The following is a 16,650-nucleotide window of genomic DNA, read 5'->3' on the forward strand; positions in this document are numbered from 1 at the left end:
TGTTGAACAGAAACATTCTTTTGGTCAGCATCTTTTGTGTGATCCTCCAGCTGCCCAAGAGCCATAATAATTGACCTCTCCTCTGCCTTCCAAAAAGAGGCTCCTTATTGTCTAAATTCTCCCTTAGCTCAGCTGCAAACTCTTCAGAGATGTAATTTTTCAATTGTCCATGTCTCATGCCGGCTCCTTAGAGGTCTGACTCTTAAAGTTAAGTCCAGAGAGATTCTAGTGCTAAGTCTGCCATGGTATTTGGTGATTTTAAAATTACTTGTACTGCAAGGAAATTACAAGCAGCTTTGCAGGATGAAGGTGGGGCTTTAAATATTGATGCATGCGTACTTTTCACTTTACTTTCTTTCTTTCTCTCCATTCTCCCCAAGCCCTCTTTCTTTCACCAATAATGAATTCTTCTTGTGCATTTTTACAGAATTTCCAATGGGGATGTGGAAAAGTAGAATCAGAAGGCAAACTTTCAGAGATCATAGTTATTATTGTAGCTCTTAGGGTTTCTAGTGGAGATTGAGGTCTCATTGTGTATACAACAGCACCTAGCACATAATAAGAGACAATCCCTGCTTCAAGGAGTTTGCAGTCTAAATAGATGTGTGAGACAGACTGGAAGTTTTATTATCCCTATTATGCATATGGAGTAACTGAGGTACAGAGAGATTTAAGTGACCTACCTGAGGTGCACAGGAAATCTGTGTCAGATCTGGGAAACTGACCCAGATCTCTTGCCTTCCAGAACTGTGCCTTAATCTCAATACCATCCTTTTCTTTAGTGTTAACTCCCCTACCCCACCTCATTCTGAACCTTGCATGATATACTTTGTAAGTGACTTAAAAAAACCCTCTGAGAGGATCGCAGAGAGAGTTTTGGTAAGTGAAGATTTCCATGTACCATGCAGAGCAGCAGATAGAATTTGCATAAATTTCCACTTTTTCATAGAGAGCTATAAATCCTCAATATGATAGTCTGCTATTCCTGCCCTCCTGTACTGTCAGCATCTGAATTGGTGCCAGTCAGTAAAATAAAGAATCTTTCTCTAAAAGGGTGTGTAAGACTTTTAGGAGACTACTAGCATTTTAGCTGCCCACAGGAGATTCATATGTTGTGTATATCAAAGCTAAACATCTGCAAAATTTTCCCTCGGTGTAAATCTTTACAGCTAATTTAGATTTTGTTGCTTTAATTTAGAAGGCTGCATCTGCTCTTGAATATTAAGGGGACACCAATTATCTTTACTATGTATAAGATCAAATCTAAATGATGACTTCAAATAGCTGAGTTACTCACTTGAGCAAACAATTCTGAGACCTATTTTGGAAACTACAAAAAGGGATTGTGTGTCTATTGGTTGAAAAAGAGAGCAGTTACTTGATCCTTGTTCGTCCTCTGTGGCAGAGACTGGAAAAAAAGGGGAACTCCTTTTTCTACTGTTTCACTTCCTGAAATAGCCAGAGTATTCTCTGGAATAATTTGGCATGTTCTAAATTAAGAAACACTAGTTGTATCAAAGTCTTCCTTAAAAACAATGTTAAAATGTTAAAAATTTCCAGTTGCAAGGGACCTGGGCTGCTTTGGAAAGATGTGGACAGCAAAGAGGTAATCAAACCACATAAAATACTTTGTTGTCCAATTTTTCTTACAAACATGTTGGGCTCCTTGAAAGAGTGTAGCTTGAAGTTAAAACAATATCCATCTTATTCAGTTAGGCTCAGCTGACTGTCTACAGACGAGGTCACTCGACAGCATCAGAACTAAATAGAAAACACTAATCTGTCCTGCAGAGGAATTTGTTATGCTTACCAGTGACAGAATAGGTTACCACAAGCTCTTGCAGATCTTTTTATTCTCTTAGTGTCATAAGAACTCTGAAAAGTTTTTTGGCTCTTCTTGGGAGATGGTCATCCGGCCTTTTATGAAACACTTTTCCGTTTCTTATTACATGCACATTGGGCATGTCTACACTGTGATTTAAAACCTGCAACAGCAAGACTCCTACAAACTTGTAGTGTTATGGCCCTAAAAACAGCTGTGTAGATATTGTGGCTCAGGCTCTGAAGCCCACCCCTCCAAACTCGAGCCCAAATGACTGCAGCTGTTTTTACTGCTGTGGCTTGAGCCTGAATCTGTTGGAGACTCATTGCCCTGGGTTTTAAAACGCAGTGTAGAAATATCTACTGTTGTCTTATTAAACTCCATTTTGAATGATAAATTTAAATGTAAGGCGATTTTTAAGATTTCAATATAGAAAAAATAACTATATATTATAAGACAAGTACAGTTATTGATGTGTAATCTTTGCTTACTGTCTATCTTTCTGAGATACTTAAGACCCCCACATTATCTGAGCACTTCATGATATTCGTTGTGTTTTATACAACACCCATGTAGGCAGCGAAACATTATCATTTTAAATATGGGGGAACAGGAGCAAGAGAGACTGTGAGTAGCTCATGGTCACACAGGAACTGAGGTCCTTTGAGTCTCATGTTAGAGTCCTAACCACTGAACAGTCCTTCCTCTTTTGTTCCTTAAATTAGATCCAGTTTTTTGTGGGTGAGGAGGCTGATGTCATTGGCTAGAGGCAGGGAATTTCACAAACAGGTCATTGTATAAGCTTCTTATTCTTCTCCCCAACAATGCTCCCCATGCACCCCTGCTACTGTTTCAATTCAGGGTCTTTTCTAGGCACACTGCCAATCATAACAAAATATAGTAGATTTTATGATTGGAACTACGGGAGGAGGAGATCACCAAACTGCTTTGGTGTCCTAAGGTGCACAAAAACACAAATGACTGAGGTAAAATGCTAGGAAATCAGGTAGCTGTCTACTAGCTGTCTTGCCCCCCCACCCCACTTCTTCTCTCCCCGCTCCCCCCCTTTCTTGCTTCCTTTTTCAGTTTAAGTCATAAGTTTTTATTATTAATGGAGGGTAAAATGTTTGAGTGCCTACCTAGGATGTAGGCTTTTAAGTAATTTAGGCACTCTTGAACACTTTACCTAGATTTTCTTGGTAACTGACTAAACAGTGGTTCTCAAACTTTATCATGTGGATCATTTATGATGAGATCTTCTTATGAGCACTTCTCCCAATCCTGAATTCACCCTTTGCCTCTGGTAGCTCTAATACTCATTGATGTGAAAGGGGTCAAATTTAAAATAAACTCATTTGACATAAGGAGTGTGGCTGCTTGATTATATCTCATCCATTTTGTCTCCACATTGTTCTCCCTCCCCCCATTTTCCCTGACATAGGGCTTTTAGTTTACTATAACTCAGTCTCCACTTGTTGTCTGCAGCCCTCACTTCTGTAATCTGTACATGCTGTAGGAAGGAGAGGGTCTGAAACATAAGGCCTTGTATTAAGCGGCCTGGTATGAGCCCTGGGGCCTGGGCTAAAGTAATGGTAAAAACTTGCTAATCTAAAGCAAAGTTAAGTTATGAGCAAGAGGCAGGCCCTGCTCACAGAATCTGGTAAGAACAAGGCTGATATCGCAGAAACACACATTCCTAAGTAGTGCTAGGCATAAGAATATATCATAGAATCCTAGAATATCAGGGTTGGAAGGGACCTCAGGAGGTCATCTAGTCCAACCCCCTGCTCAAAGCAGGATCAATCCCCAATTAAATCAATTAAATACAAACACATTCCAGAAAGGTGGTACTAGAACACCTCAATACCAGCACATTCCCCAAAGATAACAGGAACACACTGACCCATCCTAAAGATAAGGTCAGGATGACAGCATGATGAATAGAAATGTTTTGATCAAACCAACATGTACGAGGTAATGGGTGGTGTTAGGGGGCTTATTCCTTCACCCACTTACTTCCCTGGTCCTTCTCGCATGAACAGAGAGCAACAATACCCGAAGTCCAAAGGTGCAAACAATTAGATGTTTATTGGGGTGAACTTCCAGCAAGCATGATTCCAGTTTCCTTCCTTAGTATCCTCCTTCCCAGCTTGACACCACAGAGCCTTACACCTGTGTCCCTGTTCCCATTCCTACCCTTAGCCAAACATGATTCCAACTTCCTTACTCCCATTCCCTGTTCCCATTTCCCCCTTTAGCAAAACATGATTCCAATTTTCTTACCCCCATTCCCTGTTCCCATCTCCCCCTTTAGCAAAACATGATTCCAATTTTCTTACCCCCATTCCCTGTTCCCATCTCACACACCCACATGCCCACCCCCACCCACACCCACACCCAGTCACTTCCTCATTGACTACAGATTATATAGTAAAACTTGAGTTCTGCTTAGCTATACCTTAACCAATCATTTTCCTGAAATTTAACTAACCAATCCTAACATATTGTAACATGATTATGTAACCAATTATATCCCACCACCTCAATTAGTTTACACCCAGCAAAATTAATTATACAGCAGACAGGAACAATCACAGAACCAGACAGAGATTATACAGACAAACAATAGCAAAGTGGGAACTATAATGGCAAGACAATACAGAAGTGAGGATTTCACATCCCAGTATTGATAAGTGAGTTCTTGCCAGACAGGATGCTATCAAACTAAGTTTCCTTTTACATTTTCTAGGCACTTCCCTTTCTCTGGAGGTGATAGGAATACAATCCTGTCCTGATGGTGCCTAACAGCCCAATAGCACCTTATTTCAGTGTGACTAGTTTGGAATGTGAGGATGTGACCGTTCGCTTCCCAGCTTATGGCTGCCTTTGCTGCTTAGCCAAAGGACAGGGCCACAAACTGTCACAGTAAGAGAAGGCCCTTACCCTGGCAGACAGTGGTTTTGATTCTTTCTTTTATACCTCTATCACTAGCCAAGTGATAAGAATACACCTAAATTCTTAGAGTATAGGCCTTTACAGACAGGCCTGAATATCTATATCCTAACAGGTGGCACCCAGATATGTCAGAGCGGGGGACCTAGATATGTCAGGGTAATACGTAATTTGTTTGTAACTGTGTATAAAGATGTATCTCAGAGGGAATGTCTTTTGCCAGCCTAGGGAGCAGTGGAAAGTCCTGCCACTGACTGAGCTGCATTCATTGTCATGATCATACATATTTTAGTATACTTGTAGAGTCTACCAGGTGCTATTACCATTCTTCGTCAACAATAAACCTGGCCGGGCCCCTCCGCTACTAAACCAAGTCTTGTGGTCTTATTGGGTGGTTCGCTTGAGGTCTGCAGTGCCAGTATCTGTGCAGAGCTGGGACGGCATTCGGAGGGAACGCACAGGCAGCCGAACATCTGATGACACGTGCCACTTCATAATTTTTGGGCTGCTCTTCTGTATACTTCCAACCCCTTTAGTTTTGGCAGTCTGCAAATTTGATCCTGATTGAATTTTCACCAAAGAAATATTTGACAGAGTAAAACATGTTGCATCCACATGGCATACAAAGATGTATGGGTGTATCTTGGGCTATATCACAAGAAATGTCCTTGCTTGAAGCTTGATAAATGTTTTGCTGTTGTGACAGAAGATTTTCTCTGAGACCCCCCTAAAATGCTCCTTAGACCAGTTCAGAGGTCCAGAGAGCATAATTTGAGAACTGTGGCACAAAGCAGAACAGTTTTCGGTATCATAGGGTTGAATAAAGGTAACTTTCTTTCTTTCTCTTTTAGGATACAGAACCAGTATTTGAGGAGGAGTCTAAACCAATTTACTGTCAAAACTGCCAAAGCATTTCTTTCTGTGCATTTACCCAGCGATCACTTTTGTTAGTGTGCTCCAAATACTGGAGGGTAAGGATAACCAGTTAAGTAAAAAAAACTGGCTTTTTCTTAGCAATAGAGGCTGGTTTAATAAAACTGTCAGTGAGACATAGGGAAAGATGCTTGGGAAAGTGTTTATAAATCAACTAGAGCTCTGAGTTCTTTGAGTATTTAGTCTATTTCAAGTATATTGGCTCACAGCATTGGGAGTATATTGCGTTCATGCTTTGGACATTATTTAAAAAATAGATGAAAACGCCTTTTTGAAGGCTAAATAGTTGATATGGTTTTGTTTTATGCAGACAAAAATCTGCAAAATCTAAATGGAAAGCATGCTATGCCATACCATATTTGTAATGTGTATCAAAGGATTGCAAACATGATACAGACATTGTAATTTCTATAACAAATTTATTTTCTTGGCTATTTTATGGAATTTAGTATGTATTAAGTATCTTAAGTAATTGTTGCCATAGGTAATAGAATTGAATGTTCCTTAAAACTAAATATGTGGAGGTATTAAATTATTAGCTATCCAAACATTTAAAATATGAACATGTAATGATAAACAAATAGACCTTTTTTTTTGTTTAATTTTGCTTACTTCTAGGTTTTTGATGCTGGAGATTATTCCTTGTTATGTTCAGTTCCCAGTGAAAATGGACAAACGTGGACTGGCGGTGACTTTGTATCAGCTGATAAAGTGATCATATGGACAGAAGATGGACAAAGTTTTATTTACAAACTACCAGCCAGGTACTCAGAATTTTAAATAATGGAGCACGTATGCGGTATCAGGTAAAACTGAGATGTGGAACAAAAATAAAATGTTGAATCTGATTGGTTTGTTTGATTCCTAAATCAGACTGATGTTGTAGAAACTAAAATGCCACTAACATACCTTAAAATTTGTGTATCCCCAAAATGATGTACCTTAATTTTGTGGTACATACCAAACAATACTAGGTAATAATAAAGTCAAAGCTTGAGACACATATTTTCCATCATTACAATGATCCTTTCTGATTAGTTATTGCTGACATTGGAGAATATGTGGTGTTACTGGGTTTGCTTTTCCCTTGAAGATGTGCCATGAACAAGTTAAAATGTTTTGCTGAATCAGGAACACATCAAGGGCAGAAATATTATTTGTGCTATGTTAATTAGGATCAACAGGATGTTGTTACAGTAAGTTAAGTGTAGTATTTCAACCTTTAAAAGGTTAACTTACAGAGCATTACTTGTTCTTGTACACACAAAAGGTAAAAGATCAGACTTGGTGGATTTTTAAAGTATGTTTCATCAAAGATACTTTATTTAATGTTAATCAGACCCTTGTCTTTACTTCCTGGTTATGATTGGTTTCTGCGGAACTCATTGTTATCAGAACCACCTCAACTGGGAATGCCTAAATTGTATGCTGCTGATCAACTTGAATGGTGTGTGAGTTCCAAATTAATGGTTTAAAGATAAGGAATAGAACTAAACTAAACTCTTTAAGGTTGGAGCCTTTGGTGCCATTACAGATAATTTAGTTTAGTGGAGGACTGTGAATGACCCAATTAGTGATAGAATTAAAAACTTGAGCTAATTATTTTATTTTAAATAAAGTAAACAGGTATTGCAGTATAATGATACACTGCATTTATACCATATTCCAAGATGAAAAGGTGCATCCGGGGTAATCAGTCCCTGGTTGAGAAGAACGGGCATGTAATCCTTTCTTTAATGGTACCTTGATGGCCAATGAATGTGCTAACCTAAAATTAATGTGCTACCATTTTTATAATCAATTATAATAATACCCCTTAATAAATTAAACCCACCTTTTACCATATCTATATTTCCACCACCATGATTAAATATTTTCTACTTTATCATAGGCTATTTCACATGAAATGTCCTCTTAATTAACATCTCTGTAAATATCGTTCCAGTAATTATCAGTACATATAACATTCTTCCAAAACATACACATTTTGCCTAGAGCATTGTTAAAACCAAAACATGTTTACCACATGACCTGGCCTACCTTACCTTTAACTTGACCCAGAATTGTCTGCTTCACTCATATTTTATTATCTTCAAGCCCAAATTTAGGCCCAAAAACATATTCTCTACTTACATTTCAGCACATTGGTATAAGCAAACATCATCTCTGTAGGCTACACTCTTTCTCAACTCTATTTGCATGAAATTCTTGCTGAGTTTGTAGCCAGTGCAAAATTGTTTTATGCTTCTATGACTATGTGGTGAGATCCTGTTTAACCTTTCCTAAGCCTCAGTTTGATCTAATGTCTGTACCGCATGTCTTGAACATTACCTGGACGAGTTTTGGAACCAGTTCTGTCCTAGACGTAAGCCTACTAACAGTATCCCAGGTCAAGCTAATATTTCTTGGTAACATGTTGCCGGTCTGTGGATCTGCCAATTGGTACAGTATACAAGAGAGTGTCTCAAGCCCTGGAATCAGTTTTCTGATGTTTTTTGGAGAGCAGTTTTATCATTTTTCTTTTTAGTTATTGTCATGAGAGAAAGACCTCCTGTCTCAGTCTATCTAAGATGCTTTGTTTTTTTAATGCTGTGGTAAATAAATATTAGTTACATATGTTTCAGATCATAATTCATTATATATGACAGGAAAATTATGCAGTCCTCTCAATCTGAGCTAGAAAATTGTCTTTAAATATAGTATCTGTAGCCACTTGAAATTTTAATTTTTTTAATTGTTCTCAATTATATATAGTCTTCTGACTGGACAACTGTATTTGTCTGGGGAGCATGTCTCTTCATAATGTATAAACTCTTACGTTTTGTATGCAGAATCTAATCAGGATCAATAGAATTCTGTGTGGAGTTCAAAGTGTTAGTTTAAACCTGTAAAGCCCTGACTGGTTTGGGATAAGATTATCTGAGAGAGCATCTCTCTCCACACCATATACTGCCACAGCAGAGATCAGCAGAAGGGCTTGAGCTGGAGCTCCCTCAATATAAACAGGAGGGAGCTGCTGGCAGGACGCTTTGTGAGGAATCCTTGGTTTGGGCACTTGCTGCTCCCCGTCCTTGGTCCAACAGAGACTAGATTGAACCTTCCAGGTCCACTGCAAAGCTCCTCCTCTTTCTTTACTAAGGCTATTGAGGTGGAAGTAGACTAAGCTGGATACATTTATGGGTAGCCCTCTGTTTAACCCAGGGTTGTGAGTTCAATCCTTGAGGGGGCCATTTATGGATCTGGCGCAAAAATTGGGGATTGGTCCTGCTTTGAGCAGGGGGTTGGACTAGATGATCTCCTGAGGTCCCTTCCAACCCTGATATTCTGTGATTCCTGAGTAATATCGTGATTTTTAGTTTACGTGAAATAAACTAGACAGCTGAATGGGGATCTGTATAGTTATATATTGAAAAATTGACAAAATGAACAAATATAACGTATTGGAAACACTGATTTTTTTTAAAGTATTTTTTTGTTTGCAAATTCTGCTTTTAAACAGTGACACAGTAATAGATCCTTAATAATGTAAGGGTTCTAAATTGGTGTCTTTTGTTGTTCTGTGTTAAACTCAGTTGCCTACCAGCTAGTGATACGTTTCGCAGTGATGTGGGAAAAGCTGTTGAAAATTTAATTCCTCCTTTACTGTACAGTGTATTGGACCGAGCAGATAAACAGGTAAAACACGTTCCTTGTCTTGCGGATTACGCTGTGCATGTTTTTATACATAAAACTTGCTCAAAAACATTATAAGCTGTCTATTTCTTCTCCTAAGTTACAGTCAACATTTTCAGAGAATAACTGACGTTTTAAAGTGTAAATTCATTTGGCTTCGTTTCCTTCTCCCCTAGTATTTCGTGAGTTTGCGTGGTTTTTTATTTATTTATTTATTTATTTATTTAAAACATGAATGTCATGATTAGCACTGCACAGATAAGATCAGTTTGTTTTCAGTTCTGCAGACATCCTCACTCTAATGTATTGGTACATCTGCCAAACAATTTAGATATCATTTTTCCTTTTTTTTCAGTGAGTATCGTTAGATGGTATCCTCCAATAATAATCTTCTAGGTCAGGCATGTCATACTTATTCTGAGCCTGAATTACCCATTTGGGTAGAGTCCATGGCGTGTGAGGAGGGGGAAAAACTAACTAGCAAGGAGGCAAGTTTCACAGTCTTGTCCAACTGCGACTGGAAAATGAGTCTCAATAGCTAAGGAGGTGCTAAGTATTACATTTACACAAATCTAAGGGTTTTTAAAAAGGTTAAATTCATTTATGAGCCTTCTTGCCTCTGTCCATTAACTTGGGTTGCCATTTATTCCCCTCTATGACCATCCTCACCAACACTTTTTTGAATTTTTCCCTCCTTTTTCTCCATCTCTTGCTCCAATTTGGACATTTTCCTTTCTCCCATCCCCTGTCACACCATTTGGAGGGTCTTTTGTACCATTCTCCCTCCCCACATACACACAATTTGTGTATGCAATCTCCTCACCCTTTTGGGATTCTTCCCTCCCACTCCCTTGATGCCCCAGACCCCTGTTTGGTGGAGGAAGCAGCAGAGAAAGAGACACTGATGATACAAATTTTTAATGATTCTAAGGGGTTTTTCTTTTTAAAATATATAAATAAATACACACATAGTAAGATGTCTAAGCAATCTCAGATTACTCTACACTCATGTTACTGCAGCATATAACCACTTTCCCTTTGTATGTATTCTTTGGTTGTTCATTTTTTTTTTATTTTTGTAGTTTGTCTCTTTTATGCTACTGTTGTATTAGGCTGAAGAGCTTAGTTCTGTACGATTTAAATAAAACAGTCGTCTGGAAGATGTTGCCTTTTGACTGCTGAAACCTAAGTAAAGTAAAAAGCTTTGTTTTCCAGCATGTTGGGAGGATCGGTGTGTGTGTGTGGGGGGGGGGTGCCAGTTAGTCAAAAATTCTGGTTAACTCAGAGTTATAGTTACCAATGAAGGAAGGGAGTTTGGATGCAGGAGGGGACTCGGGGTTGGGGCACAGGAGGGGTTTTGGGGTGCTGGATCCAGGTGGCGCTCACCTTGGGCAGCTCCCTGGAAGCAGCGACATGTCCTTGTTGCTCCTAGGCTGAGGCGCGGCCAGATGGTTCTCTGTGCTGCCTCCGCCTGCAGGCACCACTCCCGCAGCTCCCATTGGCTGCAGTTCCCGGCTAGTGGGAACTGTGGAGCCAGCACTCAGGGCGGGGCGAGGTGGGGGCTGTGCACGGAGCGCCTCTGCCGAGGAGCAGCAGGGATGTCACCGCTTCCAGGGATCCATGTGGAGCCAGGTAGGGAGCCTGCTGGCCCTGCATCAACTGGACTTTTAATGGATATCAGAAATGCTGGTTTCTAGAGCTTTTTGGTTGGTAAAGGGCCGGATAACACAGCTTTTACTGTGTCACTGCAATGTAATGCAATGAGGTGGAAAAAGGTCAGTACAGTTTTTGGGCTTTGTACCTCAGAGGTTTTGTGCCAAAGAGTGATGAATCATTAGCAGAAAGATCTAGACAAACTGAGGGGACTGTAGAGAAAGTAACAAAAATGATTGAAGAGCTGAAGGGATTTATGTGGAATCTGAGAAAAGACTGGATGTGTGAAGTATATACTCTGTAGCTTGGCTAAGCAGATGTTAAAGTGACAAATATTTGAGGGGTATGTGGAAATATATAGTATGGTGCAAGGGATACCTAACGGAATTGGACTGAAATTAAGAAAAGGTAAACTTCGGGTAAATATTGGGTAAAACTAATTGAGTGATATTTATAAGACACTCTGGAATAGTTTCCTCAGGGAAATAATGGAATCCTTTTCTTATTTAAAATAATACTAGGCAAAGTGCTAGAGAGGATATTATTGGGAACAATCCTGCACTGGCAGAGATATGGACGAAGATAACCTAATGTATCTTTCTTCTCTATTTTCTGTAATGGAACTTACAGTAGATTTTGAACATCAGGCAGCTGCACTTCAAAAGGGATAGAGTTTCAAAAGTGCTCAGTACCTGGCAGCTGTCAGTGAGGTGCTGAAATGGGAGATGAGTTCTTTTGGAAGACTAGACATAAAAATATATCGCTATTGTATAACTTGAAATTGATGGCCTTTTTGGCACTGTAAACACTGAGATGCTTAAAATATTCATAGATATGCATAAGTTAAAAAGAATAACTTGGTCACAAGGTAGTTTTTAGGAATACATTTTTTTAATTTAGCCATAATTTTGTCCCAGCAGAAGAGATTGAAACCTTTCCTGATCGTTTTATTATCGGACACTAATTAATTAATTCTGTATTCTGTTTGTGTTTCAGATCTTATTACTGTTAACTTTCACCATTTCAAATCACACCTTTCAGTCCTCTGTTGCAATTAAAATGTCTATTATAAAATTTTACCTGATATATTTTGTTTATAACATGCTCTGTAATTAGTCATGCTTTTGTTTTGCTACGTGTTACTTTTTTCCCCATTCTTGTTTGTCTTTAAAAGGTATAGCAGGAATAGAGAAGGTTATGCAAAGGAAGTTACTGTCAAGATTAGGAACCAGCTATATGCATCTGAAATTGTTCTAATATGACTTTATTTTACAGCTGCTAATCTGTCCCCCTGTTACTCGATTCTTCTATGGACGCAGGGAGTGTTTCCATAAACTTCTAATCCAGGGAGACTCTTCAGGGAGACTGTGTATTTGGAGTGTGCCAGATACACTTGAACTGCAAGACAACACAGAAGGTAGCATTAACTAAAACACAGTGACTTGCTGCCAAAACTTTTTAACAAGTTGCTCCCTTTTTTTTTTTTTTTGGCTCATTTGGTTATATGTGTGACGTTCCCTGGGTGAACGTGCTTCCTCTTCTCCTCTAACTCCATTAATTTCATATGCTTTTCAGCCTTCTAACATAACACCATCCTCAGTGGTATGTGATATAAGAGCCTGATTAGAACCATTCCTTCCACTCCTACTCTTCTGCAAGCTTCTTCAGGTGGTGGATTGGGTGAGGGAACAAATCTCTCTGGTTAGTGTGAGTAGGGGCAGATACGGGAATGAGGTGGAGGGGAAGTCTCCTTTCTGGCCTGGATGTCCTTTAGGCTCTTTTTCTGTACTGGCTCTGGGCAGGCCCTGTTGGGGAGGGAGGCAGCATCTGTGGGACTTCAGCTCTGTGCAGCAGTGGCTTAGTACTATCTCTTGTTAAAGCAGATGGGTGGTTGCAGGAAGATTAGGTGGTATGTCTCCCTGTGCTACTGGCAGCTTCAGTGAGAGTGGCAGAAGAGGAGTTCTCCTTGCAGTAGCTGCTGTTGCTGTGGTAAAGCTTACATAAAATTTGTGGAGAGAGGGTTGGTGGGGGGGAGAAGGAAGGAATATTTAGGTTTTACCAGTCTTCTGCTCAAAAAGTAAAACCCAGCTGCTTGTTCTTTTTGACCCTAGTAACTGGTTTACTTCTGTTTTTACGTATTTAAAGCTGTAATTCAGAAGAAAAATGGCTACAATTTTTTCTTTTAAATTTTAAAGCTGAGATTTTCGTTCACAGAGACCACAAGGTGGCTGTTATCTGGAGGCTCACACAAACCGTCTCCTGCATATCATTCCCAGTGAGCTTAGTGGAACACCTCTGTACCAGCACCCAATACTTCTATTTTCAGTTTGTAAATGTTCTTCACCTAAATTTTAGTTTTTGCTTAGTAAAATGCTCTTCTCTTCTGATAATCTAGGGAGTTAAGGAAAAAATACACACACAGTTTTATTAATCTGTACGGTACTGGTATTTAACAAAATACTACCTTGTGCTATGGGCCATATTAGACCTCTCAAACCAAAGACCCAGTCCTCCAAATATTTACACATGTACCACCACCTTCAGAACTATAACATGGCTCTGCTCTTTCTGTATACCCATATATTCAAGCCACTTATAAATTTTGCTTCTTGTTCCTGTACAACGTCACCAAAGCCCAGCCTTTCCTCACTGTTCACACTAACATTCTCATTCTGGCAATCATTATCTCACATCTTAACTATAGCAACGTCCTCCTCCTCCGTTGCGGACAAATGCAGTCTTGCCTCCCTTAAATCTATTCATAATGCTGCTTCAGAAATAATCTTCCTGTCTTGTTACGTGGACCATATCACGCATACGCATACACCTTTTGAATTCCTCCACCGACTCCTTCCCCCTCCCCCTTTCCACTACGTGAAGCACAAAGTACTTGTCTGCCTCTTTTTAGGCTCTTCATGGCTGCGTGTACTTTGCCTATAATTTCAATGTTCTGTGAAGATGTAGACTTCCACCTCCTCTCTGTCAATGATGCGGCCTTTAGTTGGCCATTTGTCACAGTTTCAGACAAACACCACTGTGCACCTCCCATGTCACCTCTTTATGCATAGAAGAAGCTCCCTGTAAAAATCTGCAAGGTCACTCACTACATTATCCTCTTTTAAATCTCTCTTTATTTTGTGATGACTACAAAAAAAAAAACAACCCTTCGCTGGTGGTTAAGTGAGTGTTATGACCACTGCTTATTATACTGATTTCAGTTGTCTTGCTGTTCCCTTGTGCTTCCATTTTCCTGATGTATTTGTCATAGCTACATGCTGTCTGTTGCTTTAAGATTTTAAGCTCTTCAGAACGGGGACTGTTTCTTTGCGTTCTTACAGTATCTAACACAAAGGTGTCCTGGCTCCAAGTGCTACTACAATACAAAAAATAATGTACTTCACTCAAACGACTAATATTAAGCATGTGCACAAGTATATTTAGAATCAAGAGATGTTCAACAAGATGTTAAAGAAAGGGGCTGTGAGTCAGTAGATTCTTCTGATCAGGTAGTAAACCAGTGCTGCACTGTGTTCCTACAGCAGTTCTCTTTCAGATGAGATGTAGAGTTGAAGTCTTGAGTTGTGTTTTGTCATTGAAAAAATTCAATAGTACTTTTTACAAGACTTAAAGGAGTTAACGGGGTCTCTTACTAAATTCCATGTCTGGTAATTGCCATCTGTCTAAATAAGTTCCTTGTGCTGTTTAAGTTGGATACATTCTTTTTCAATTCCTTTCTCAAACTCTGGTCTAGTATTTCTGTGTGCTAGTAGAGTTGAGTGTTAAAGTTTAAAAGTGACTGATTGCATTGTTGTGGTAGGTGAATTAATCTCCAATATGTGTTTTGTACTTACTTCCAAGGGTGTTGTAAAATTTACTAATATTGATAAAGGGCTTTGAGATCTTCTCAAGACAGGTGCTGTAATTATTTTAATCACTTTTTTTTTTAACAGGACTGCAAATGACAACTTCAACTTCTCTGCAAGAAGCTTTTTGTAAACTTACTCCTTGTCCGGCTGGAATTATAGACCAATTAAGCTTAATACCAAACAGTAATGAACCACTTAAAGTTACAGCCAGCGTGTATATCCCAGCACATGGACGCCTGGTTTGTGGTCGTGAAGATGGAAGCATTGTTATTGTGCCAGCAACTCAAACTGCAATAGTTCAGCTTCTGCAAGGAGAGCACATGCTCAGGAGAGGTATATAAGCAAACTTTAGACATGCATGGCTGAATTAAAGAAGGTGCTGGTCATCTGCAAACAATGTTGAAATAAGTAGGAATTGTGGGAAGTCACTTTTCAGCATCAGGTGCTTTAACAAATACAGCATCAGGTGCTTTAGCAAATAGGAGATAAAAAGGGAGCCATTTTTACAATACCCTTGATAATCCCTAAATTCTTTTATATCAGGAGAAATCTAAATAGTGAACACTAGCTGGCTCCCAGCTCATGTCATGCTGTCTGGAGTGGCTCACAACTGTTAGTGCCTACCTCATAGCAGACTATCAGAAAACAGGGTAGATACCCCAACATGATGTCATGTTCTATAATTAGATTTCACCAAACCAGTAACAAATGTGAACTCCTGGATCACTATACCAATCTTACTGTGGAGTCGCAGACAGTCCCCTTAGACTCTCCAGTCTATCTTGCCACCCAGACAAACTGGACTTTGTGATAAAAGGTCACTTACACCAAAAATCACACCACATGAGGTTGTTCCCAGCCCCAGGAGACCAATCACATACCTCAGATCAATTGATGCTCTAGATCTTACACCAAAGGCAATGCTGGTAGCCAATTCTATAAACTAAAGGTTTATTAGCTAAGAAAAGGAAATGAGAGCTGCTGAGAGATTAAGGCAGGTGAAATATATGCACAGGTGAGTCACAGTTTATAATTCCAAATGGTGGCAGTGATGTAATAAACTGCCAGTTTCCCAAAAGTCTTTTCAGGGTACCCAGATTGTCTTTAGGTATCACCACTTTGCATCTGGTACACTTCCCTGTAAGAGTCCAAACAGTCCAGAGATGAAGGATATTTCCTTGATTCCGTACTTACAGCTTCTTCTCACAGAAAACAAGCCGACAGTGTCACTGCCCACGTGGGCTTTTCCTTTGATGGTAGAGTATGATGAATGCATTTTGAGTCGTTGACCTCTAATCATCACACACAGTGACCACTTGGTTTGCAATTAGCTCTTTTCTATTAGTCCAGGTTTCTTTCTCCTTTGATGGGTTATTTAGTTACAGCAGTACACACAATATAAATGTTTGCTACTACATTATAACAGGACAGGGGCGGGGGAAGCTTCCTAACAGTGGGGGAGCCAACAGTGCCTGAACTGTGGCCCCACCTCCTTGCACTGCCTCACCCCGGGGCCCCACTCCCACACTGGCTTTTCCCCCACAAGACCCTGCTGCCTCCTCTTCCCTCCCCCCCCCCCACGGTCACACGTCCTTATGGCTTGTAAAAAGTGGGAGGGCCATGATCCGCTGTCCCACTCTGTTCCAACCCCCCTATAACAGGATACAGATAAGTGAAAACAATGCAAGTAACATCCCATTAGTTTTCATGAAGTTTAAACACCAACTACACTCTTATACATTTAACAATCAC

At 39.7% G+C, this 16,650-nt stretch overlaps 1 protein-coding gene across 6 annotated transcripts in view; it reads left to right on the top strand.

The window, feature by feature from the left end:
- The window catches only part of WDR7 (WD repeat domain 7), a 385,390-nt gene that overhangs the window by 54,104 nt on the left and 314,636 nt on the right, over positions 1-16,650 (top strand). For all 6 annotated transcript variants that reach the window (XM_073343603.1, XM_073343604.1, XM_073343606.1 and 3 more), the window contains 5 exons: positions 5,626-5,745; positions 6,326-6,471; positions 9,280-9,382; positions 12,308-12,449; positions 14,983-15,231. In XM_073343603.1, coding sequence (XP_073199704.1) covers positions 5,626-5,745; positions 6,326-6,471; positions 9,280-9,382; positions 12,308-12,449; positions 14,983-15,231 — 760 coding nt within the window. The remainder of the gene's footprint in view (positions 1-5,625; positions 5,746-6,325; positions 6,472-9,279; positions 9,383-12,307; positions 12,450-14,982; positions 15,232-16,650) is intronic.

The sequence above is a fragment of the Lepidochelys kempii genome, chromosome 5 (assembly GCF_965140265.1).
Source record: "Lepidochelys kempii isolate rLepKem1 chromosome 5, rLepKem1.hap2, whole genome shotgun sequence".
NCBI classification, from domain to species: Eukaryota; Metazoa; Chordata; order Testudines; family Cheloniidae; genus Lepidochelys; species Lepidochelys kempii.